The sequence below is a fragment of the Centropristis striata genome, chromosome 10 (genome assembly GCF_030273125.1).
Source record: "Centropristis striata isolate RG_2023a ecotype Rhode Island chromosome 10, C.striata_1.0, whole genome shotgun sequence".
NCBI classification, from domain to species: Eukaryota; Metazoa; Chordata; class Actinopteri; order Perciformes; family Serranidae; genus Centropristis; species Centropristis striata.
Genome location: NC_081526.1, coordinates 10,428,810 through 10,454,108, shown reverse-complemented (window position 1 = coordinate 10,454,108; position 25,299 = coordinate 10,428,810). Strand labels below are relative to the sequence as shown.

The following is a 25,299-nucleotide window of genomic DNA, read 5'->3' as shown; positions in this document are numbered from 1 at the left end:
CTACAAAGTCCTGCATTCAAACCCTCACAAGTAAAAATACAAAAGTATCAACATCAAAATGTACTGAAAATATTAAAAGTAAAAGTACTTGCAGAATGGACCCACTCAGATTGTTTTATATATCCTTAATATATTATTACATTATTTGAATTGAATTTTTATGTAAGCAGTGTTTTAATGCTGTAAAGATAGGACTCATTTTAACTACTTATATACTGTTATGAGGTTTAATGGGAAAAAAAGTCTAATCACTTCCATTTATCATATTTTTTATGTTAAATCTTGACCTGAAAAGTAACTAGTGTAAAAAGTACAATATTTTATGTAACTTTATGTATAAAGTTACACAAAATGAAAATACCTCATAACTTAAATACAGTATTTGAGTAAATGTGATTAGATACATTCCACCAGTGACTGTGGTGTATTGGTGCATAAGAACAATCAAATGCTAAAATATAAATATAGATTAAGGAAGCGAGTACTTCGAGTAACAAAGAAACCAGCAGCATGAATGGAAACGTCAACATACAAATGAAAAAATACATATAAACAGTAAAAACAATATGTACAAATATGGAATTATTTAAATGAGGGAAGGAGCTATGCAAACAATATGTGCAAGTTAGGTATGCAGTAAATGTGGATGTTTCCTGCAATGTAAAAAAAAATAAAAACAGCTATGAAGGTTTTACCTGATTTTTTTTCTTCTTGTTCCTACTTTACAAATATTACCTAGACTGTATGGTTGCCTGGCAACGTGTTCCCTCAGCTCCACTTATGGGGCGTTACAAGTACTAAAAAAAGTAGAAATAATTTCTAAAGTACAGTTTACAAATTTGAAGCATGCCTACTTTATTAGAGAATTTCCAACACACCGTCTTTTAAACTTTCTACTCCACTACAGTCTGATGTGATTCTCCCATTTTACATCTAAAACACTCTCTGTTTCATAAAATGTGATTTATTGTGAAAAGTCAAACTATCCAACAGCATACAATCATATAAAAGGATTCAAGGTTCAAATAAACAAATTCTATATAAATAATATAATTCCAACATATAACAACACTCTGGAAATAATGATTTTGATATTATATGTTTAATTTTGAAGCCAATACATTTACTTGAATTTTGAAAGCAGAGCTTTTTCTAGTAACTCTTACACAACACTGCAGCTCAGGCAAGTTGAGAGTACATTACAAACTGCAACATTCTGCTTACACAACATGAGAACCAAATAAAAGTACTATAATAAAGTACATTTACTGAGTTGCTTCTGCTGTGCAATCCACTTTACTTGTTTTTTAAAAACTGAATTCCTCTAATCCATTACATTTCTGCATCTCATATTCCAGTTTTTACTCCACTACATTGTAGTTTGAAGTTTACTAATTAAAATGTGCCTAAAAACATGATTGGTTGAAAGAATATATGATCATTGTTATAGATTAAACAAGTTAGCAGTATATAAAGTAGTAGGCGTCACATGTTGTTGTATCTTAGTTAAAATAATGATGTGCTTGAATTTTACTATGACTGATTATATATTTGTGTTAATTAGCATTTGAACAAGTGTACTTAATAAAGTGGTCGGCGAGTGTATGTTTTGGTGCTCAGTATGTGTTCATAAAAATAGAATAATTCTGTCTGTGGTACTCCAGGGCAATGGTATCCTGGAAACCGGTGCACCCCTGGGAATTTCACACACACACTGCAAGATATTCTATGTACATGTCATTTGATAGGTGGGCTTTACAGAGAATATTTTACATTCAAAAGTAAATTGAGAGGCCGTAAAGTCTCAACAATGGTTGGGTATCAGATTTCAAGGCTGGTTTAGTCAATCTGAACCTTTTTCTCCAGGTCTCAAAACCTGTTATTGGCACAATCGATCTTGTCATGACAGGAATTTTTAACTTTAAGCCTGTGGAACTGTGGAAATTGTATGACCTTTTTCCAAGGTCACAACACAGTTTCTGCTATGTATTGCAGCAGTATGACGCAACTGAGACTTTGCTGTTACTGTATGACCATGAAAGTGGAAGTAAAAAAGGTATTACATGCTACATTATACTGCTACTATAAATCACAGGTTTTTAAGATATTATTTAATGCTGCAGTGTCTAATAATGTAAAAAATAGTTCTTGTTTCACTCTAGTTTCAGTCATCGGAGGTGTTCAATTAAGTTTTTTTTTGTTAAATAATATTTTCATGGTAGCCTAATGATATAAGAAAAAAGCAGTTATTCTGTGGTATGTGGAGGTTTTAGATTAGGAAATTTCATAATAGAAGTCATGGACATCAGTCATTTTGACTTATAGTATGAATGGTGTATGTTTAGGCTATTTGAGGACATTACAAAACGACTGCATTTTATTTAGGTAAGCTAGTTTCATGGTGCTGGTATTGTGCAACAGTCTCACTGTCATGGCTTACTGGGACACTTATTGTAACTGAACCATCATCAAAGAAATTAGGTCAATTAGTGTTTTTCCTGTTTGACATGAGATAAACTAAACCTACAGGACTTCCAGAAAGTAATTTTTATATATATTTATATTTCAATCCAGAAAAGCTTTCCTGTAGACAATCCTGAAGGACAAACTTCTCCCTGCAACGAGAAAGGTCTATTGATCAAACGAGTGACGTAAGGCGAATGATGAAACAGGTCAGCTGACTGATGACGTTTCAGCGGGAGTAACTCCTCGAGAGGAAGCACGTTCCTGTGAATCACTTGTGACCGGACACCGGCATTTGCGGGAGGACAAAAGCTGAGGAATAACCTCTCAGAAAGTCGACTCAATACACGGTAAGAAGCGGATGATCAAAATGTAACCCTTTTGTGTCCGTTGTTTCCAGTTTAATATCTTTCTATGGGATTTAAATGTGACTGTGCCGGTTTCTTTCGTGTGCAACGTGGTCTTACGCCGGTGTTACACCGTTTCCGGAGCATACGGATATCTTTTTAATCTAACCACCTGAGTCACATATTACTGTAAAATATCTATCTAATAGACTTTAATTCTTACCCTACATATCGCACGTAGTTGTTTTTTAACCCTGTCTTGGTTATATAACGGTTTTAGAGAGTAGGCCTGCCTTTCACACCGTATGTGAACGTATTTCCTTATTTTACGTTTATAGTATATATGTATATAGTTACTGCTTGTATTTTGACCGTTGAAAACTGGTATTTCAAGTAGAGTTACCTTAGTCAGTTTTGTAACAATGCCAGGTCCACTTTGGTTGTGCAACTTGAAAGTCCCTCATTCCGCCCCCTTGTGGCGGAATAAGGGAAGTTCTCACTATCACTATCATTTTTAATTAAAAGTAGCCAAGGTGATTAAGAAAACAACATTTTTAACAATGGAAATAATTCAACATAAGTCAGTAGATGTTGACAAATGTGTTAATCTAGTAAAGCAATCATTACTAAGCCCAATTGTCCTTTGGATATTTTTTTCCTTCATAGAAATCATGCCTGGAGACCTTGCCAAAGGAAAGAAGGCGTTTGTCCAGAAGTGTGCCCAGTGCCATACGGTGGAGAATGGTGGAAAGCACAAGGTCGGACCCAACCTTTGGGGTCTGTTCGGACGCAAAACCGGCCAGGCAGATGGCTACTCCTACACTGATGCCAACAAAAGCAAAGGTATATGCCGTACATGTGTTTTTCAGTATTTGAATAATCCAAGGAACCATACTGAATGGCTTAAACATTATTCTCAACTCTGTGATTTCAGGCATTGAATGGAATGAAGACACCCTGATGATTTATTTGGAAAACCCCAAGAAATACATTCCAGGAACCAAGATGATCTTTGCTGGCATCAAGAAGAAGGGTGAACGAGCTGACCTTATCGCATACCTGAAGTCTGCAACTTCATAAAGAACTGTTCACCTGCAAAGCATTTCAAGTGCGCTGACAAACCAGGAAAGAGGCGAGGACTTGCAATTCTTTTAAAATCTGGCATAACGGCAAGCGATCTCGGACTGACATTGTCACAGCTGTACCTGTGTTTCTGATATGATCCTCCTTTGTGGTGGAGTAAATGAAAATCCCCTGGTTTTAACAGGTTCCTTTTCTATAATAAATTATTAAACCATATACTGTGTGTTCAGAATGTAGGGACTGAAAGCTGTGTACTATGTTGATTAATAGTTGTCCTCCAGAATCTTTTGCTCAGTTATTCTTTTTTAATGATCCATTGTCTGTGCTACCAATTGGTACATTTTGATTGCCTTCAAAAGAGCCTGCCTTTTGCAGACCACTGATCTTATTGTTCACTCAAGTGTTCTGTCTCTAAACTTGAAGCTTTTCACCTGTGCTTCCAAGAACTAATATGCCTTATGCCTGTGATACCTCAACAGTCTTTTATGTCATGTTTGAATTTGTAAGGTGAATAAAATTGGCAAACACTATTCTTTTGTAATTTGACTTTATGTTCCTAGGAATAAATGTGGTAAATGTTAGGTTTCTTATTTTAAAAAAATGACACAAAATACAGGGTGTGAATGGTCATGCCTGCTTAAACTATGTTTGTGAACAAAACCAATGACTTGTTAACCAAACTGTTGCAATATTCTCTGCAAAGAACCGTCTTGGTGACTAATAATTTGTAGCTGTAGAGAGTATTTGAATTTGGGAATAATATGCAAGTCAGAAATGCAAAATTAGAATTTGTATTTGTTGGAAAACTAGGTGGACAAAATCTAGCGAAGTGAAAATATGGTGCAGGTTTGGTGTCATGAGCTAGTAGGTTGTTTTATCCAAAATGAAAATTGTTTGAAATGTTTTCAGTGCAAATGTGGCTATTTCCGCACAAAGAAATAGGAAATCGGCATAATTACACTTTGTTTTCTTTCTTGTGATCCTTTTAACAAAAATTAACAGGAAAATCAAAGTGAGGACAATGAAATATGTACCCAAGTAAAAGAGAATCCAGGTATGTGAATGAATACATACATCCACACATGATGTATAATTGAACATAGTCTTCATCCCAGATTACCAATCGAGGGTGACTACGTTACTGCTACAGTCCTATTAATGAGGAAATCATAGGCGCAATATCGTCGCACTGTTAAAATAATCACCTACGTCATTTTTTGTCAAATTGGGGTTTTTTTGCCTAAAAAAATCTCATGACGCCGACCACCTATGGAAAAAATCACCTTCAGTTGATCAGATCATGTGATTTTACCCCTTTAAGATCATCACCTCTTTGACAATTGGCCACATTCATAGGCATCAGATAAGAACCCAGCAAAGAAGAGCTAGAGGGAGATTGTTCAGTTATCAGTTTAGTTTATCAGTGTTTTATTGTTGACACTAATATTGATAACGCTTTACTCTAAGGTGTCTACATAAGAGTGACATGAGCGTGTCATAAACATTAATGACACTTTGAAGTATCATTAATGCTCATGATACTTGCCATGTCATGTTTCTGACAGGCTTGTGTGACTCTTATGTAGACACCTTCAAAATAAAGTGTTACCATATCTTCCTTAAGTCACAAAGGCATGTTAAAAAAATGCCCTAAGTCATTTATTTCTCTTAAGTTACATAATTTACACACCGTGTTATTACTATACCAACAGCCATACATCATTTTTGAGTGAAATGATCAATAAATGTCATATGTTAAACTTTTGGTGAAGTTTTTGGTGTTTCCTGCAAAACTTGAAAAAATGACTTACGCAATTATTTTAACAGGGTGACAATATAACATTTGGAATGACAGTGGAATAAGTCTATGAGCTAGAGGGGGGTTTATATAGAAAATTATTTTTATCTAATTATGAAAAGTCTTTGTTTTTAAATGTTCTCGTAAAGTTTTACATTCATAAATAAACACGTCATAGGACAATGGGTGCCATGCTAGGGGACAGGAGCTGAGGCTTGTTTTATCCATCAGTCAGGCTTCTGTATTCCCAGATCAAGCTGTGGAGTATAGCTCCCTCTAGCGTCCAGAGGTCTCATCTACACACACATTCACTAATAATACTGTATAAAGGAATTCGATTTTCTGACTTCCCCCTGCTGCCAATTAAAGCTGCAACATAATTTAATTTGAAAGGACAGCCCCTGCAAATTTCACACTATCCAAAGTTTGTGAAATAGATGAATCGCTATTTGCAGTGTCCAACTGGCCCATATAGGCAATGCAATGAAACACATTGTTCTTCAGGCGACAGTCATTCAGTTTGATTACTCTTGTCAGCTATCACAACAGCCCTGTCAGGGATTACAATCCACGACGTTTGACGCGACTAAAGCGTAATTTCATTAAATTCTCATCCACCCACAACATTTTTATTTGCTTTTCACAAGCCACTGAATTATTCCTGAAAGTAATTATCATCGATAGGCTGTAATCAACCATTTCTACATATTTTTATGCTGCATTACATTACATTTATATGCATTATATATTATGCATGAGGAGAAGATTATAAATGAATCTACCCAAATGATCATCATCCTCAGCATCATCACCACCATCATACTCAGAGCGCTTCTGTAAGGAGGGCAAGCGGTTCAAATGACCAGAGGGCTGACTGCTGAAGCAACCCTGAGCTCCTGTCTGTGTGACGAAGAGAGCGTCAGCGGGACCGAGCCAACCACAGCCGGCGTAATTTGCACACAAGAAGACCCAAACGACGGAGATTCTCGGTATACGCGCTCTGTGAGATTTCCAGTGCATGTGATAGTGAACGCGAGCCTCAGTTTCCTTTACTCATATCTGCTTTAATGTTCTTAAATTAAGTGCACGGCGTGGAGATGCTGTGGAGGAATATGCTGGTGCGCAAAGGGAGTCTCCATCCTTCTGTGGAAACTGGATATGTACCCAGAGCTCCAGGGGTGTTCCCAGCATAACGCATCTTGGAAGTTATGGTATTCAAATGATTCTCTACTTTAACTCTCAGTAAAGCCTCATAGATGATATTTCTCTGCGCGACTTCATGGATTTGGTTCACTGAGGACCATTTGAAGAACAGACATGGCTGGGCCAACTATGGTGTTCTCTGACGTGGAAAGTTTTCTGGACTCGCATCCCGACTTATTCGAGGACTACCTGAACAGAAAGGGGAATTATAGCATGGTGGAGAAATGGCTCAAGAATCACCAGGCGAGCAAAAGTCCTGCGGCTGCAGCTCCCGCCGAGCCGAGAGAGGAGAAGAGCAACGCGTGCAAGGACAGCTGGGCGAGCAAATGTGACGGTCTGCAGAGGAGAGCCTCGCAGAAGGAGCTGCGCAAAACTTTCGCCAGATCAAAGGTCATCAATGTCAACAGGACATACGACGAACATGTTAATTCCAGGGCCCAGGAGCCCCTGACGAGCATGAGGAGGAGAGCTCTGCTGAGGAAAGCCAGCTCTCTGCCCCCGACCACTGCGCACATCCTGAGCGCACTGCTGGAGTCCAGAGTCAACATCCCCCAGTACCCGTCCACAGCCGTGGATTTTAAATATTACCTCAAAGAACACAACGAAAGAGAGTTTTTCCTCGAGCTTGTAAAAGACATATCTAACGACTTGGATCTAACGAGTCTCAGCTACAAGATCCTTGTGTTTGTTTGTATTATGGTCGATGCAGACCGGTGCTCCTTGTTTCTAGTGGAGGGAACGGGCAACAAGAAGACACTAGTGTCCAAATTCTTTGACGTGCACGCAGGAACCACAGTTTTGCCCTCAATAAATTCAGATGAAGTTCAAGTGCCGTGGGGCAAAGGAATCATTGGATATGTGGCTGAACACGGAGAGACAGTGAACATTTCTGACGCTTATCAGGTGCCTGCTCCTCTTTGTGCATGCATGCGTGTGTGCATTTGCATGAGTCACAGGAAGAGAGAGAGACTCAGACAGGGACACTGATCATTTACTTTCACTCTGTCATTTTATCTGACACAGCTAATTGATCATCAGCCCAACAGTGTAAGAGAGCTGAGAGTGTGGAAACCAGCACCAACAGTCACAAATTCACAAAAATAGCACAGAGTAATAAAATAAAACAACAGGGTCAAGGTATATTCTGTTGCATTTGCAAACTCCACTTTGTCTACCTTGATTTTAAGAAAAAAGTCAATACTAGGTTACATTAAGGCAGCAAGGGCACCAAATTGCTTCATGGTGCCAGTGACCCCTTTTCAGTGCAGAAGAAAGTCTAAAAAGACCTTTTTGTGGTAGACCACACGTTCACAGCAGAAATGAGTAATAGAAATGTAGTTACATTATTTAAATGTCCATAAAAACCTGAGTTCCTGTAGACTTTTTGTTATAAGACATGACGTCCTTATGAGTTGTACATTTTTCTGCACCATCAACTGAACGTAACAAAGGAAATCTGCATTTTATTGCAATAAGAGCTCACATTGTGTCTTAATTTTGCACTGTCCCTGGTGATTGCAGGATCGTCGGTTCAGCGATGAAATCGACAAGCTGACCGGCTACAAAACCAAGTCACTCTTGTGCATGCCCATTCGCAACAGTGATGGAGAGATCATTGGAGTTGCTCAGGCCATCAACAAGACTTCAAGTGGAGAACTCTTCACTGAAGATGATGAAAAGGTAATTTCATTATTAGAGTTATGAGTACAAATGGCTGGTGAAGGTAATGTGCTATCATCACACAATTTGCATCCTGCTGCTTGCTTGGCATGTGCAGAAGAGATCAAGATAATTGTGTCGTGGTTCTTTGTTTGATTCTAGTATTTTGTTTTGACTCCCAGACCCACAGAACTTTTTTATGTCCAAATCAAACAACTTTATCAAACACAAAAAAAGATTTAAAAAAGTAATATTTGGGGCAATCTTAGTTCATTTCTCATTTTTGTTTGAATAGAAAAAGGTGCAGTGTTTGATATTTAGTTCAGAAATTGTGTATCCAGCTAGTTTTAATGTGTTCTCTGCTTAGTTATTTGAATAAAGTGATAAAAAGATAGATGACATATCACCTTTATAATGCTTACATATGAGTGATTTATTTGTAAGAACAAATAACCATATTGCCACAGAGTTCTGTGGCAAATATGTTAGGTTGGACACAATTGTTAGCAACATGAAATGAGGGCACTAGGGACAGCACTGGCGGTCGTTTGCTCCACAGAGCAAAGACGTTTTGTACGGACATGCAACCCAGAGGGTGAAATGTTACGACGGGCTGTATTTAAATGATCTATGGTCTAAAGCACATGGTGCAAGTGAATTAAGAGCAGGCCCACGTCCCCTTTTGCAAGTTAAATGGTTCCTTATCTCGGTGCAAAAAATGGCAAAGTGGGCAATGAGTTGTAATTAGTTTCTTAATCATAGGTCTGTTTTGGACAGAACATAGACTGGCCTCTAGACTGGGCTCCACAATCCACAATCCATACTGCTTCAGCGATGCTTTGATTGGAATGAAATGTTTCCACAACTGCTGGATGAATTGCAATGAAATTTCTATACAGATGATACGTTTCCCCTCTGGAAGACATGTAGTAGCTTTCTGATACTCTGAGTTTTCATTCAGTGCCATCACCAGGTCAAAGATGTCAAATATTTTGATTTATTTTGACAAAAACTACTAAAAACTACTATATTAATGGCTTTCTCTTCAGCCCTACAGGCTCATGTTAACACACTAAGCTAAGAATGTGAACATAGCTAACAATACCTGCTAACCATCAGCATGTTAACATTGTCACTGTAAAAATGTTGTCATGCTGCTAACTGTTACATGCAGTATACATAGAATTCTGCTTCTTCATAACATTGCACCTTGAACTTTGACCCTCTTGCTCATATAACCGCTCTGTCAATGAGCTGCCAGAGAAGCAGGCTGGCTTGTGTACTGGAAAATGTGACCAGAGACAGAAGTAAATCCTTAACATAATGCATATATTCGGTCATGCTTAATCTTTTTCTAGCACACTAAATAGTATGGTAGTATGGGTATTGGAACGCAGCCTTGTGTTGTTTGTATTGCAGCACAGTGAAGTTTAGTGCAGAGGAAAGAATCGGGCCTGAAGAAAAATTGGCTTCATGATTCATGTGTGGCATTTCAGGGATGTTCTTCAGTTTTTTAAGGCACATAGCAGGGCTGTAGTGATGTCATTTTTCCTTGCTTCCAATGTTGTTTGCAGAAGCAGATACATTAAAAATAAGATTCATTTCCTGAAGTAAAAACTGGACCTTTGTTATATTTTGTCCCTTTTCTATTCACATTTTTTACATGCAAACATGGAACATTTCATTCATTGTTGGAGGATTCATCACTCTGGGAAACCTTTTTTGTTGACTGATGCTCAGACTTACTTACCTTTAAAAAAAAAAAAATGTTATTTGAATTGCTGAACAATTTAGAGATGTGGGCACATACTGTACTGTCTCCAGAGTTTGAACATGCTTTTTACATCTGTCTTTCCCTCTTGCACCCTTTCTTAATATTTCACAATCAACACAACCTGCATATCTGTTCTCCAATAAACAGCCGGTAATGTTTGCACCACATCTGTTTGTTTCTGTGTCCGAGCCGAATGTAAGTCATATTTATTATTTAAAGAATTCCTCCAGCTTAGTCTGACGTGTAGCATATTTGCCCTGAGTCTGAGTCTCAGTGCTCGGTGTCTAGTGCGGTCATAGCTTGTCTCTCAGCATCATCGCATTTTCCTGAGGCAGTTTCTTCCAAAGGGCTAGGGCCCTGCTGTAGTGTCACCAATAATAAGAACCTTATATAAGCTGCTCAGAATCTCCAATTGGTTACTTTTGTGCTGATCGGGGCAGCCAGAGTGTCACACTTTCATCTTGTGTCGTCATTTAGATTTAGAGTTTAGACTATCTGGCCAACAGGTACTAGATGTTCCACATGTGAATATGTGTACCTGTGTGTAGAGGATAAAAATGGAGAGAAGTTGCTTGTCACATACAGATATTCTATTTTTGATCAGATATATGATCCAAGAGGAGTGATGCATGCTCTTGGATGACTACTAACCCTTTGTGATTCATCTCAGTCTATAAAGATATGTCAAGTTGGCAGCTGCAACAAAGACAAAGACACAGATGCTAGTAAATGTATATCATATATAAATATTATGTGTCAAAGTAGCAGGTAGGGGTGTTTCATCTCACACTGATCCAGATAGATTATTGTCTGCTACTGAATGAATGTTTATTTGACTTATTACCGTCATCAGAGAGGCACGAGGAGCACGTGTTTGGTCCATCAGCACACATAAATAGATGTAACAGAAAGGCGGTGACAAGCCGACACACTGACTTGTTCTCTTATTGCAGCTGTGAGCCCCTAAAGGGGAGAAGAGATGAAACATGAAAGCACAAAGCTAGCTGTGCTTTTGTTTCAGGATTAGGTTCCATTGCAAAAGGCTATAGTTTTAAAAAAAAAAAGTAGTTTAGTTTGTTTTTCTTCGCTGGAGCTCTGCTGCCAAATTTACAACCATTGTTCATAATAGATGCAGATCAGGAATTCTTTTTTTTCTCTTTCTGATGTTTTGAGTTCGTTTCACATTGCGTTAACGTCACACTAATGCTCAGGATGGCTACAGCTGAATTAGTAATGAAATGCAATGCTGGCGTCAGAGAACACAGAAAGCTCCCTGCACAGCACAGCTGCAGCTCTGCTTTTATGGAAGACCTTGTAATAAGAAAATGTATCACACTTTTCAAAGCATGAGATAATACTGCGATAGCAGATGTCATTAGAAACTTTTGTGTACCTTTATTACACATAGACAGCAAATATTGCTGTCTATGTACTGAAAGCTTATAGGATATTTAAACACATTATATGGCTGGTTTTAAACCCCACGCTGCCTTAATTGTGTTGATACCCTGCAGGCTGGGAGTCCTTTGGGGATCATGGATAATGGTTTAACCCATGTATAATTGCATTGTCTCATTATCTTCTGTAGAGGAATATAGCTATTGACTTAACTTAAGTGTATAAGCTGACCTCATCCTGATATCTCTGCATCTTGCGTTATTATCTTGATTCAGCTTTTATTTAACTTTGCATGCCTTTTTATACACTTTGCGTAAAATATTTTATTCAGGAAGACATTTTCGTGAATTGTCTCCTAATAATATGTGAGTTCCCCCATGTAGGTTCCATTTGCCAATATGGTTTAACATCTGTGTGAGTCGATTGTCAAATAGCATTCTCACCTCACCGCTGTGCTCCCTCTGGCTGCCAAACTCCTTGTCAAATTGGCTCGAAGCAATGCTGTAATAACCACTTTCACACAATTTCCCAATGTAAATCTACAGCTTAAGAAGAGAGAACACAGTTTCTGCTTTGAGACAAATGCTTTTAACACAATCCTGCAAGATATCAGATCAAATCAAACACACAGTACATTATACCAAACCAGTTCCTTATAGTAGCAAAATAAAAATACACTTAATTCAAGAGAAAATATAACAATGGCAGCATATGAGGGATTTGCAGGATGGCTAAAGAACACAGGCAGATAAAATACTGCACAGTGGGGACCCCAAACAATAAGGCAGACAGATAGGCACTGATGGGGATGTTTGTTATGGTCTTCAAGCATAGTCGCTATTTCTGTAAGGTGCACAGACTTTCAATGCACTTTGACTCCTAACAAGAATACAGCAGAAAGGAAATGATCCAGTTTCATGTCAGTTTAGTTCACTTACATGCAGTTAACGTTAGGAAACAATTAAAACATAACATAACCAAAAATATACAGTAAAAAAAACAATGTAGAGACAAAATAAGTCAAGAAAGAAGCCTCTAATTGCACAGTCTAGTGGCTACCTACAGAAATGCACATATGATCCAAACTATGTTTTACTCTCATGCTCACTTATTGCATATTAATAATGATTTCTGAATTAACTTGTGATTTATAAATACTTTCACAAATTCCAGTTGGATAAAATACTTGAGAAAACTGATAATTAGATTATTTTGGCTGCAGTTATCACAAACAAAATCCCAGTAACATCTTAAAGTAATGTCTAATCATTACTCGAACTCTGGTCGCAAGGGGCTGGAGCCAGCTGCAGCTGACATTGGGTTAGAAGTGGGGTATGCAGGGCTGACACATAGAGACTGTCTCTATGTCTATGTATCTGTCTCTATATCTGTCTCTATGTGTCATGCTCTATGTGTCATTCATGCTCTCATTCACTCCTATGGGCAATTAAACCTAAGCTGCATGTTTTTGGAGTGTGGAAGGAAGCTGGGGGACCCGGAGAGAGCCCAAGCTGACACGCAGAAGAGCCAGATTTGAACCTGTGACCCTCTTGCTGTGAGGCGAAAGTTTAAGTTTTGCAGATTTAAAAATGAAAGTATGCATTTATAATTGTTAGCTGCAGTTAAATCAAATAGCTTAACTGTGCATGAAGTCTCTACAAAAAAGGTATATACACAAACACTGAGATAACAAACATAAAACTATCTACCTCCCATAGTTAAAGTTTAGAAAACTATGAAAGCAACTGAATTAAAGCAATCTTTGTCTTTATATGTGACACGTATCAGATTTAGCTTCTCAAATTTCAGAGTGGAATACAAAGTTACCTTAAATTTTTAGGTCTTTAACATGCAAATAAGTCCTTAACCGTTACAATAAGCATGTTCAGCTTCATGTTACATTCAACTGTTGATCAGAAATTATAAATTTATTAAGTCATTCTTAATTATTGGTGCTACTTGAATAGACTTATTCTCTCAGTCGAGAAATCAACTTGTATAAACAACCTTGTATCACTGCCAAACATGGTGGCAGTACATTGATGTTAACAGGTTAATGTGGTGCTGTGGATGTTTTAAATCAGCCTTTCCAAAGTCTGCTCTTAATACAAGATAAAGACAGTTAGATTACTGAAATTAAACTATTTTCTTAGCTCTAAATGCTGCTTAGTGTTGCCTTGTGACACTGTACAGTTATGTTAAATGCACCTATTTTATAATAGTGTACAGTTCATCTTTTCTTCAAAGAAAAATACATGTTTCCTTATACATTTTTGTAGTACAAGTACAAGCCTGAATAATGTCACTGTAGTTTGAAAGGTTTCATATATTCAGTTTCACGTATCAATAATAACCAGAAGAATATTCGTCTCAGGAGCAATAAGTGTTTACAAAGACTTGAACATCCGCTGTTTAGCTGTCGTGACCTTGCTTTGCTGCTGGCGTTTTTCCATGTACCAGCTATGTGTGGAGTAATTTAATTATTTATAGATAAAAGATATTGAGCAGCACTCCTGGTGGGGTAGAGTGTTTATGAGCTGTGTTGTATTAGTGCCTGTAAATTACAGCCAATTCAGTGTATTTTAACTGCTAAATTTGGTTGAAATAAATTTCAATTTGTAAATCTTATGGCGGCAGAACACAATCATCAAGTGTCTTTTATTGCATTGCGTTCATTTTACTATTTATGTACATAACACTGATCTGTAACAGTGACTTGCTTTGTAAAAATTTATTGGAGTGTGGATTCCTGTTGCATAAATATTTGATTTCACCTTCAAAAGAAGCAATCATTGGTAAGTGTATTTGCAAAACTGCTATGCGCTTTGCTGACACAAGCTTGGGAGTCCCATATGAGATCTCAGAAATTGGAGAGCTTCATTTTTATTTCGGAGTACAATTCTTGGCAAAACAACAATGGCTCCAGCTTATCATGCATGCAAAATGAACACAGCAACTAGTAGCTGTTAGTGGAGGGAGAAAGTGTTGCTGTGTAATTTCCCTCGGCTAGCCTAATATGCAATTCCAGTTGTGGAAGCGGAAGTCATTGAGGTGAGAGGAACTGGCTGTCCCTAAGGCCTCGGCCAGTTAGTTCCGGTATTAAACCACTCTTTACTGGTCAGTCCACAGGTCCCTAGGCAAAAACGTCTTGTTTGTAATGCAACCTTGTATAATGGCCTGCCTGACAGAATGTAATTAGAGAGAGCAGTGCTTTTCTTGGGTTTGCCTGTAGATCCATATCCAGATCCCCAAAGTCCTGCTCGCTAATGAATCTGCTCCTGCCGGGGCTATCGACGGCCACTGCCTTTCTGGAAGATCATTATTAGAGAATTCCATAGGACAGCTGAAATAGCATTATGTATGAGCTCACTGCTCAGCATCATCTGTTTCCCGCGTCTAAAAACAATCACACGAGGTGCTTGATTATGTATAATGACGGAATGAAGTGCATAAAAGTGAACGCACTCATTAGCATGACAGAGTAATATTTCATATCACATTATGATTAGGATTGTTTTTCATTAAGTGATTTAATTTGCACTTAGCATAAAGAGTATCATAATATGCACATCAGTGCAACACGCCAGAGCAGGAGGATTCTATTTAATGGTATCCATTAATTACATTTTTTGGATGATTAAAAAATTAACTGTAATAAAATAGGGCTGTACTGAATGTCTTTTTCTTTTCTTTCTTTATCATAGATAAAGAAAGAATATCATAGAAAAGTTTATTTATGTCAGTAATTCAATTCAAGTGGAAATAACACATCATATAGATCCATTACACACAGAATGTAAATTACATTTATTTAATTTCTTCTAATTATAATTATTATGCCATACATTTAATGAAGACCTAAAATTCAGTGTCTCAAATTTGTTTTAAAAGTATGTTTAATATGGAAATGTTGGCCTCTAAAAAAATGTCCATCTATATGAGTCAATACTTGTTGGGGCCATTTCACCCTGAACTATAGATAATGGACTTTTCAATGATATTCTAATTTATTGAGATGCACCTGTATTAAGGGTTTCAAATGAAGCTTCAAGTGATTATCTTCATATTTTTAATGACATTACAACCCGTAAAAATACAAATAAAAATCTTCAAATTAGGGTTGTGCCATATGGATATATTTCAACCAATACTGATAACTAATAACTGATAGTTACCGGCTTTTCATGCCCTATACTCCAATAATTTCACTTTTTTTTGTATTTTTAAAAGAAGTGTAGTTGTGTACTTGCTTGTAGTTTATGCCCATTAAAGTAGTGAGCCAAGATGGAAGATTTAATATTCTAATATTCTCTGACCAAATTATTTATTTGTTTTTGAAAAGTTCATTAAAAGACTTCAAAAACATACTACAAAAGCATTTTGCAAAATAATACTGAGATATAAATTCAGATGTCACCATAAAATTGGAATAAAATATATTTTTTTTACTTCTTTCCATTAACTGATTGTGACAATGTGATTTATTCTTGACTGATAAATATCTCCTCCAAACTTTCTTAATCAATCTCCAAACATATCACAATAAAAATGAAACCCGATTAACAAAAGATTGTGTATGAAAACAAAATTATTGCAAATTTATTGACGGCTGTGTGTCTAATGCTAAATATGTTTTCATTGGTGGACCGCAAACCAACCTTAAAGGTGCATATAGTGCCACCTACTGTATGACCGTGTGTAGCTGCTGAGCTTGTTAAGTCAATTAAAACATTTTGTTGTTATTATTGGCTGATTATTGATTTATTGGTATATAATGTTTATTTGTTATGAACTTTGGAAATTAATGAATCTATGTTTGTTTTTTACAATATATTTTGACTTTTGGACATAACATCACAACTAATTTTTCAAATAGTAGCTACTACCTACCTAATACCTACCTATAAAAGCAAGACGTGTGTGTGTGTGTGTGTGTGTATGTGTGTGTGTATGTGTGTCTAGGGCGTATCTCGCTGACTGTTAGTCAGACTGACCAAAGAATTCATATGTGGCTTGTGCATGGCACGAAGGTGTGCATCCTCGATTTTGAAGATTTTTGAAAATATTAATATTTACGTAGGACGTGTTGCGGCATTGCACTGTTTCCGATTGGACGCCTTTTAGGGGAGCTCCGCCCCATTGTGTGATAGGACTACACCTGGTTAGTAACACAATTCACTCTGGATTTCCACCCTGACTCATCTCATCTGTAAGTGAGTTTTAAAGTGCGCTATAAGATTAGATTTTCCAATAATATTCAAATAGTTTCCAGCGAATATCAATGTTCAATGTGTAAGTTGGATGGTGTGCGTACCTTATTAATAGTAAGTGTTTTATGGAGTTGCAGACGTTGTAGTGGTCTGCATAGCAACAATATATGAAACACAATAGTTATCAATCAATCTGCACATTCCACAACACACCTAATAACCCTTACTCACATTATTCACATCCATGTGTTTGTGCTGCATGTAAACTTATTCCCTCCTATATCTGTGTCTGTATATATGTCTAACCATGTTGAATTATTGTTTCTTTTTCTTAAAATAACTATTTCTGTGTCTCTTTATATCTCAATGTACATCCATGTATTACCCAATATACACTTTGTATATTAACACTACACAAGAGTATTACACCTCACTGTACATCCCACTTTCACACACAACCTCATTTGGCTATAATTGAAAAATCTCCTTAATCTCCCACTATACCAATACCTACTTCCTACAGGCACTGCATAAAATATATAAAATGTAAGCATTCCCACTCGTGTATATATGTGCAGTAGGCTATATGTTCCCTCATTCTTCAACAATCCATTCTTGCTCTAGTCAACGTGTTCCTTAAATTAGGATAGCCATACTATTACTGAAGTATGGACTGAGAAATTAAAGATACATTTCTAACCCAGGAGAGCTCTTTGATTGTAAAGAGAAATTGTAGCAATTAGTGCAGGGTTCCTCAACCTTTTCCAGCCTGCAATGCCATTTTTAGGTCTACAATTATCATGACCCTGGCAATTAGTGCTGTCAGGTTGTCATGTGATCAATTGGAAGAGCACTAAAGAAGCTTCGAATGCATTATATGCTGAAATATTATTATATTTTAAATACATGTTTTTTAAATATTCTATAGCCTGACTGAAATTAGATTTTTGAGACTGATACAGATTTAAGAGGTCAAAAATTCACAGATATAGTGGCCAATACAAAAGAAAAAATGTTTTAATTAAATAATTGTGCTACGCAAAGTTACTTAGAAGGCTGCTTTCTAAAACAGACAACTTTATTAAAGAATATTTAACATATTATACATTTTTGCATACCATGTATTGCATTATCAACCAATTCTAGAATTTAACACTGAGAAAATGAAGAAATACGTTATAAAAAAAGAGGATAAATAAACACAGGTAACATATGTTCAGTATCAGCCCATTTCTGACCATTTAAAAAAAGCAAAAAAATAAAAACAAAAACAAAATAAATAGCTAAATAGTACTGAATGTTCAGTATCAGTTAATTGGTGGTCATTTAATACATAATCAATAAAAAGAAAATGAACAGTTTTCTGTATTATCTGTTCTGTAAAAAAGTCATGGAAAAAATTATTAGATCATTGTTTTCTCAAATTTCTTGTTCATTTTAATGCCTGGTACAACTAAAGGTACATTTGTTTGAAAAAATATAATGAGAACAACAAAAATAGCTCAAGAGTTTAATTTAAGAGCTGATATCAAGACATTTTCCATGGTTTTGTCGATAATTATTTTGATTATTACAAATTTTGGTCCAAACAAATGCACCTTTAGTTGCATCAGGCATTAAAATGAACGATAAATTGAAGAAAACAAGGGCGGTCTAACATTTTTTTCCATGACTGTACATGCTGATACTGATAGATACCGATATGTCTGTAATAGATCTATATTCTAATAAATTCTCACATATCAAACAAATAAAAAGCTAATTTTAGCCTATTAATTTTCTTCATATCCACTTGTCTCTCCTTAACTCAAGGTTGTGAACCTTACTTTTTTTTTTTGAGTCCAAGCTCCCCAGTTATAGGATTCTGTTCTTTACATGTTCATCTGCAGCTGGAGAATAACTGATGCATTATCTTTTTCAAAAGGTGAAAGAGATATCCCTGTATCAGCCGCCACAGCTGAGTAACTTCCCATTCATGTATTGTTGTAGTGTCCCAACCCTCAGGTCGCACTGAAGGCTGGTAAATATTAGTGGTTTGTTGTACTGATTGTATTGTTGACACAGCAGCCAGATGCTGAAGACAGATAGCTAAACAAAGAGGCAGAGTAAGGAAGCACACAACCTAAATTCTATTGATTCCATGTAACGGGGGCAGAGTGTCGGTCAGATAACGCTAATAGTAGCTGTATAGAATCCAACCTGTGTATTCACACCGTGGCTGTCTGGACGGCATGCGTTTGCAGCCGCCGCTCTGCTTCCTGCATATTGATGGTGTTCATTATGAATCAACAGTGTGAAATGTAGTTCGATTCCAAACTGATTCGATTTCAGGACACATATTAAATAAAGTCATTAGGCCACATCAAGTGGTTACATTATTTATGTGAAGAAAATATGAATGAAATAAGGAATTTATGTTATCAGCCCAAGGCACAGTAAGTCAGACTCCTCAGTCAAATGGTAAAATGTCAGATGAATTGATTTATTTGTCCTAGAAAGTAATGATGCCAATAAGAGGCCATTTCTTATTTGCTCAAATTTTAAAGTTTTTCTTGGATGAAAATATTACTCACTTGTTGTTTGCTTTGCTTTATAAATAGCTTTAATTTTATAGACGGTACTAAAACGGTTTGTATGGCAGCTGGATTCTCACAATGCCACAAAATGATGAGAGAATCCACCTTCTCAGGCTTCAAGTTTTATGTCTGAACAACCAATGGTCATGGACAGGCGACTGTTTGTTCAAAACAGTAATGGCGGTTCTTAAAGAGGTTGTCATAGTGGCCGAAATAGCATCAGTTATATCAGAACTGGAAAGTACTATACATTGAAAGAAGCCCAAAGAACAGCACTGAAGGCTTTTATCAATGGAAAATATGTTTTTACCTGCCCTTTTCCAAACAGTTTCCAATGGCGACTTCTCAGATCATTTTAACCAAATGAAGGAATTTAGAGAACAGACATCTTGGCCTTAAGTTGTTGGAGGAACTAGTTGATGAAACACTTGCTCCAGCTTGTTTCCCAGCCCCTCCGCAACATCCTTTGTCCACAAAATAACATTAGGGAAACACTGATTTTTAAAGTGAAACTGCTTTATTTCTGTTTCACCAGGTTTGTTTATTTGGAAATTGAAACTTAGGGAAGATGACTGCAGTCAAGGCAATAGAGAGCAAACAAAATTATATATTGTTGTAGGCCAACCTGGAAGCAGCATCACAATGGGGTCTATAGAGAATTAGCCTATGGGATTTTTGCATTGGATTTTGGATCACTGCAGAAAATAAGCTCTTTGTCAAACACACGTTTCTGATGCTGATGCGTTTTGTTCAGCAGGATAATCTTCACAAATGAACACCACTTTTACGATGTTTGAAGCGTTAATGCAGCCAACAGAAGTAAAAAGCTAACGTTATGCTATAGTGAACTACCGTTAGCTTCAGACTAACAAACAAACCAGCCATTTGACAAGCTAGCAAATTTGTAGCCTAATAATTTATTTATTAACACAATCTACAATCTGCAAAAGTTTACAAGAGCACTGAAAAACACGACTAGAGGCTGTGAAGTGGACTAGTGAGAGACTTCATGTCCGTGTCTAGCTTGATTCCCCAACAACCACTGTAGTCTCATTTTGCCATTTGTTAGCAATCGCCTTTTTAAGGACGCGTAAAAACTCAAAAATTGTGAAAAAAAGTGGGGGTATTTCCTGACATATCTTGTGTCGTTTAACAAAACATGAACATCTCTTCAGCTTAACCACAGACCTTATTTCAGGCATCTAATCGAAAACCCATTCAAAATCCTCACTGAGTTTGAGAGGAGAGACTCAAGGGCGCTAAAATGCTAACTTACCTCCTGGTTTAAGAACTCAGTCCATGAAGACAACAACTCCCATGATCCCATGCTACACAAAGTCACATTAATCTCTGATTTTCTGTGTTTTTTTTCCCACTATGTCCACAGGTGCTGCAGATGTACCTGCCTTTCTGTGGTATCGCGATTTCCAACGCCCAACTCTTCGCCGCCTCCAGAAAGGAGTATGACAGAAGTCGGGTAAGGATAATAAACCCCCCATCCTTGGGATCAGCACTACTTCCTCCCCCCTCATGCTGACATTGAGGCCGAGTATTGATCAGCAGCAGCCCACTTGCTGCCACTGCAGAGCAGCATGCAGCCCTGCATGGACATTTTCTCTGGATGTGTAGTGGGGGATGGGCCTGTATCCAGACTGGGGCCTGGTCCATGATCTAAATCTCCTCGGGAATGTTAAGAGATGCACTAATTCATGTCACACATTGATCTGTGATGGGAGAGAACATAATGAGAACACAGCTCAGTGAATGGAGGAGAGAAATGAGGAGAGCTCTGTTTACACCATATGATTTTTATGTGCTTGTGCATTTAGCTAAAGGGCCTAATTTACTTTTATTGGGGAAAGTGATCATGTTATATTATCCTGTTGGTTTATGGTTTTTAATGATAATAATAATAATTGTGCTCTAACAGCTGAGTGATGCAAAACATCTTCATGTGAAGTGGGTTTTACAGCAGCATGTGGCTCAGATTGTTGGCAATAATGGCAGTGTTATCTTTTTTCTGTTGCTGGTGTTCAGGCACTCTTGGAGGTAGTCAATGACCTGTTTGAGGAGCAGACTGATCTGGAGAAGATTGTCAGGAAGATCATGCACCGCGCCCAGACATTGCTAAAGTGCGAGCGCTGCTCTGTTCAGTTGCTGGAGGACATTGAGTCACCGGTACCATTTTTTTCTCTGCGTTTCTGCTCTGTATGTGTCTATTTGTTTGTACATGTGTGCCTGTCTGTTCTCTTCGTCTGCCTTGATTTTTTATGCAATTTTTCCAAGAGCTTAGCACTCTAAAGACTAGCTTTGCAATTATTCTATGCTAGACACGGTCTACAAAAACATTAAATAACTGTTTATGCCAGAGACAAGCTTTGAGATGTGTCTAAACCGTGAAATTCAGAATTTTTCAGAGCATTTTGAATGGCGCCTTTATGATGATTGGTTGATTCACAGTGCATGCAAACCGGTGAAATGGAATTTATATATAGTTAGAAAATGTGAAAGTTGACATTGAACAAAATATAAAGATGGCAACGGAACTGTCACATTGTCTACTTAAAAACTTTCAATACATTGTCTAATAAATGTCTGTAACTCGCTGAGTAAAAAGTGTATTTGCACCAAACTTCAAATTAAGTTCCTTAATATATCTTTTCACATTGGAAAAACAAAAATATAATAATAATAATAATAAAATATGGTATGCTCCCACAAATGTCATGCATGATGGCGACTTTACACTTGATAGAAAGAAAGAATAGGTTCCCCTGAATCATCTGAGATATACAACTTGGTACTGACTAAAAGAATAAGCTCAGAATAGGCACAAATATGAAACTATGTCCAGGTTTCTTTGTCTATATTAAGCTTAAGGGGGTTAAGTGATTTCGTCCCTTTTAAATCTTTCAGGTGGTGAAGTTCACCAAGTCATTTGAGCTGCTGTCCCCAAAGTGTAGTGCGGACACTGAAAGCAGGTATGTACGGTTTAATCAGTGTTAAAATCTACTCTGCTCCTCAGTAATATCCAGCATAATCATGTAAAAAACATCTTTGCCCTTTTTTTTTTTTAACATTCCTTATATCAGTAACCTTTTATCTAAATAGTAATCTTTGTTTGCCTTTGTCACCTGTACATTCTGCACACAGCCTTGTTTGAAATGGTAAAGCTTCCATCAAGGACAAAAAGTAAGGGAAGTATAAAATTGAATATTCTGTAGTGCTGTGGGAGTAATATGCTGATGCTGAATAGGAGGCATACTGTAGGAGCCCGACTTAATTTGGTTTTGCTGCTTCCCTCCACTGCTAGGGATGGCTGAGTGGAGAAAGAGAGGCTTAATATTGTGTGGGATGTTTATGGATGAAAACCAACGCTTAAAGGAAGATAAATTATTCCCCAAGTCCTGCACTCGCCATGACCACTCCAAGGCAGTAGTGATAACTGCAAAAGTAATTAAAGAATAAATCCTAACACAAGAAATGCCAATAGTTACAAGTAGAAATGGGGCAATATACTATTTTAGCACAAATGGCAATAGAAAACACTTACAGGAAGATGACTGTGGTGAATTTTTATTATAATCATTATACACAATCGCCCATAATGTTGGAATAAAATATATACTTTTTACCTCTTCCTATGAAATGATTGTGACAATGTGATTTATTCTTGACAGATAAAGTGTATATCTCCTCAAAACTGTATTAATCAATCTCTTCCAAACATATGACAATGGAAATGAAACCACAATTAACAGAGGATTGTGTCTGAAAACAAAATTATTCCAACTTTTGGGCAACCGTGTAATTTCATGATGATATTTTTATTTTAACCTTATTTCGATTGTTTAATATTCACTTTTTCATCTCTGATGCTAGAAAAAAAATCATCACAAACTGATTCCAAGATGTTTTAGTGTCATTTCATATTTTGATAATTTTTGGTATAATGTCACGAACCACAATTATTATGCGCAGGATATGAGATTTATTGTCATCCCATGCGGGGTGGCTGTGGCTCAGTTGGTAGAGCGGTCGCCCATTGATTAGAGGGTCGGTGGTTCGATCCCTGACCATGGCAGTCTACATGTCGAAGTATCCTTGAGCAAGATACTGAACCCTGAACTGTGAATGAATGCAGGTGGCACCGTTTAGGGTATCCTCTGCCACCTGTATGAATGTGTGTGTGAAGGGTTAGGGTTAGGGTGTGAATGGGTGAATGAGCACAGTCTGTAGTGTAAAGCACTTTGAGTGGTCACAAAAGCGAAAAGCGCTATATAAATGTAGGTCCATTTACCATTTACCATGCCTAGTTAAAAATGTGGAATAATCAAATAAAAATGAATATTCTGCTTGAGTTGCCAGTTTAGTGTTTCTGACTGAACACTCTCTACTGATCCCTGTTTGAGTATCACATTTTAAGTAAAAAGCCAGTTTGTGATTTGAAGAAATATAACTACACGTGTCAAACTAAGCAGAAATTATAAAAGTACAGTATCTGTGTGATATCCTCCTAAAGATCTGAATAACAAGGGATGCGGTGAAAGATTCATGTGTGTAATTAAGTGAATAAATTTGGTGTCAGAAGGCGAGCGAACTGCAGGATTTCTAATGTGCTTTACAATCCCCAGCCGCCGCCATGGGGAGGATAAAGTTGAGTGAGTGTACAGTGCTGCTAGTGTGTCTGTGGCAGCTAAATGACAGACATGAGACAGGGAAGAGACAAAGAGAATGGAGAGCAAGAAAGAAAAAGTAGGTAAGGCTTCTTGCCATCACACCCATGAGGGTTATTCCCTGCCGCACACACAGCTGTGTTCCCAGATCAAAGGGATTCAAAAGATCTGACATCAGTGTCTCTCCATCTTTATTCTAGTCTAGAAAGACAAAATGAGCCAAACTGAATATTTACCTTGTTGCGTTTGAAGGTTAAAAGAAAAAAAAAAAAAAAAGAAGTCAGCGACAGCCCACTGCAGTAACTGTGAATGAGAAGTCTGTGCAGAGATGCAGGTGTTTCTGTGGCAGAGTGTGGGGGCGTTTGGCAATGAGAAAGACAATCACACAATTAACTTTTCATTACTTCATAAGCTGCAGGAGAAGCTTACCGATATCTACTGTATGAGGAGTTCATTAAATGCAAGTCAACATAAAAAAATAAAATAAAATAAAAAGGTCCACAAGGAGGAATAAGAATGGTCTTTTGCAAGCTTGCAGTTCAGGTGAGAAAGAGAATACAATCTTTTTTTACTTGAATACAATAAAAAAAAGTTAGTTTTTATGATAACTGAGTTATCAGCTAAAGGAGTGTGTTTTTAGACTCAAACCTCTCCTGAGAAAAGGAAAGTGGACAGATTTGGCCAGCTCAGTCTCATCCCAGAATAAAATGTTGGCACTGTTTGTCTCTGCAAACCTTCTTTCTCTTGTTTTCTAGTTTCAAAGACAGTATGGAGAAGTCGTCGTACTCAGACTGGCTCATCAACAACAGTATCGCAGAGCTGGTTGCCTCCACAGGGCTCCCTGTGAACATTAGCGACGCCTATCAGGATCCTCGCTTTGATGCTGAGGTAAACACAATTACACACCTTTCAAATTTGACATCCGAGTATAATAATCATTACAGACAAACCAGTATAAAATACGCCTGTGATGATTATCATTCATGCCACATTATTTCTAAAAATACTCTCTCAACGAGACTTTCTGCTTGGTTATGATGTTTCACCGTTAATCCAGGAAGCATCTTGACTTCCACTAACTAGTCTGGAGGCATTTTAATCCTCTATGGGAT

At 37.2% G+C, this 25,299-nt stretch overlaps 2 protein-coding genes across 2 annotated transcripts in view; both read left to right on the top strand.

The window, feature by feature from the left end:
* The first annotated feature begins 2,654 nt into the window (after positions 1–2,654).
* Positions 2,655–4,423, top strand: LOC131979259 (cytochrome c-like). The gene is made up of 3 exons (XM_059343204.1): positions 2,655–2,813; positions 3,477–3,653; positions 3,745–4,423. The coding sequence occupies exons 2-3, from the start codon at positions 3,482–3,484 to the stop codon at positions 3,888–3,890; spliced, it is 318 nt and encodes a 105-aa protein (XP_059199187.1). The 5' UTR covers positions 2,655–2,813; positions 3,477–3,481; the 3' UTR covers positions 3,891–4,423.
* A 2,284-nt stretch (positions 4,424–6,707) lies between these two features.
* Positions 6,708–25,299, top strand: part of pde11a (phosphodiesterase 11a) — a 49,538-nt gene continuing 30,946 nt past the window's right edge. Inside the window, exons 1-6 of the mRNA XM_059343202.1 lie at positions 6,708–7,797; positions 8,416–8,574; positions 20,899–20,988; positions 21,549–21,689; positions 22,428–22,492; positions 24,943–25,075. Coding sequence (XP_059199185.1) covers positions 7,009–7,797; positions 8,416–8,574; positions 20,899–20,988; positions 21,549–21,689; positions 22,428–22,492; positions 24,943–25,075 — 1,377 coding nt within the window. The 5' untranslated portion in view covers positions 6,708–7,008. The remainder of the gene's footprint in view (positions 7,798–8,415; positions 8,575–20,898; positions 20,989–21,548; positions 21,690–22,427; positions 22,493–24,942; positions 25,076–25,299) is intronic.

Coding starts and splice junctions, on each gene's coding strand:
- LOC131979259 (XM_059343204.1), top strand. CDS start 3,482: ATGCCTGGAGACCTTGCCAAAGGAAAGAAGGCGTTTGTCCAGAAGTGT. Junction 3,654..3,744: donor TGATGCCAACAAAAGCAAAG/GTATATGCCGTA, acceptor CTGTGATTTCAG/GCATTGAATGGAATGAAGAC.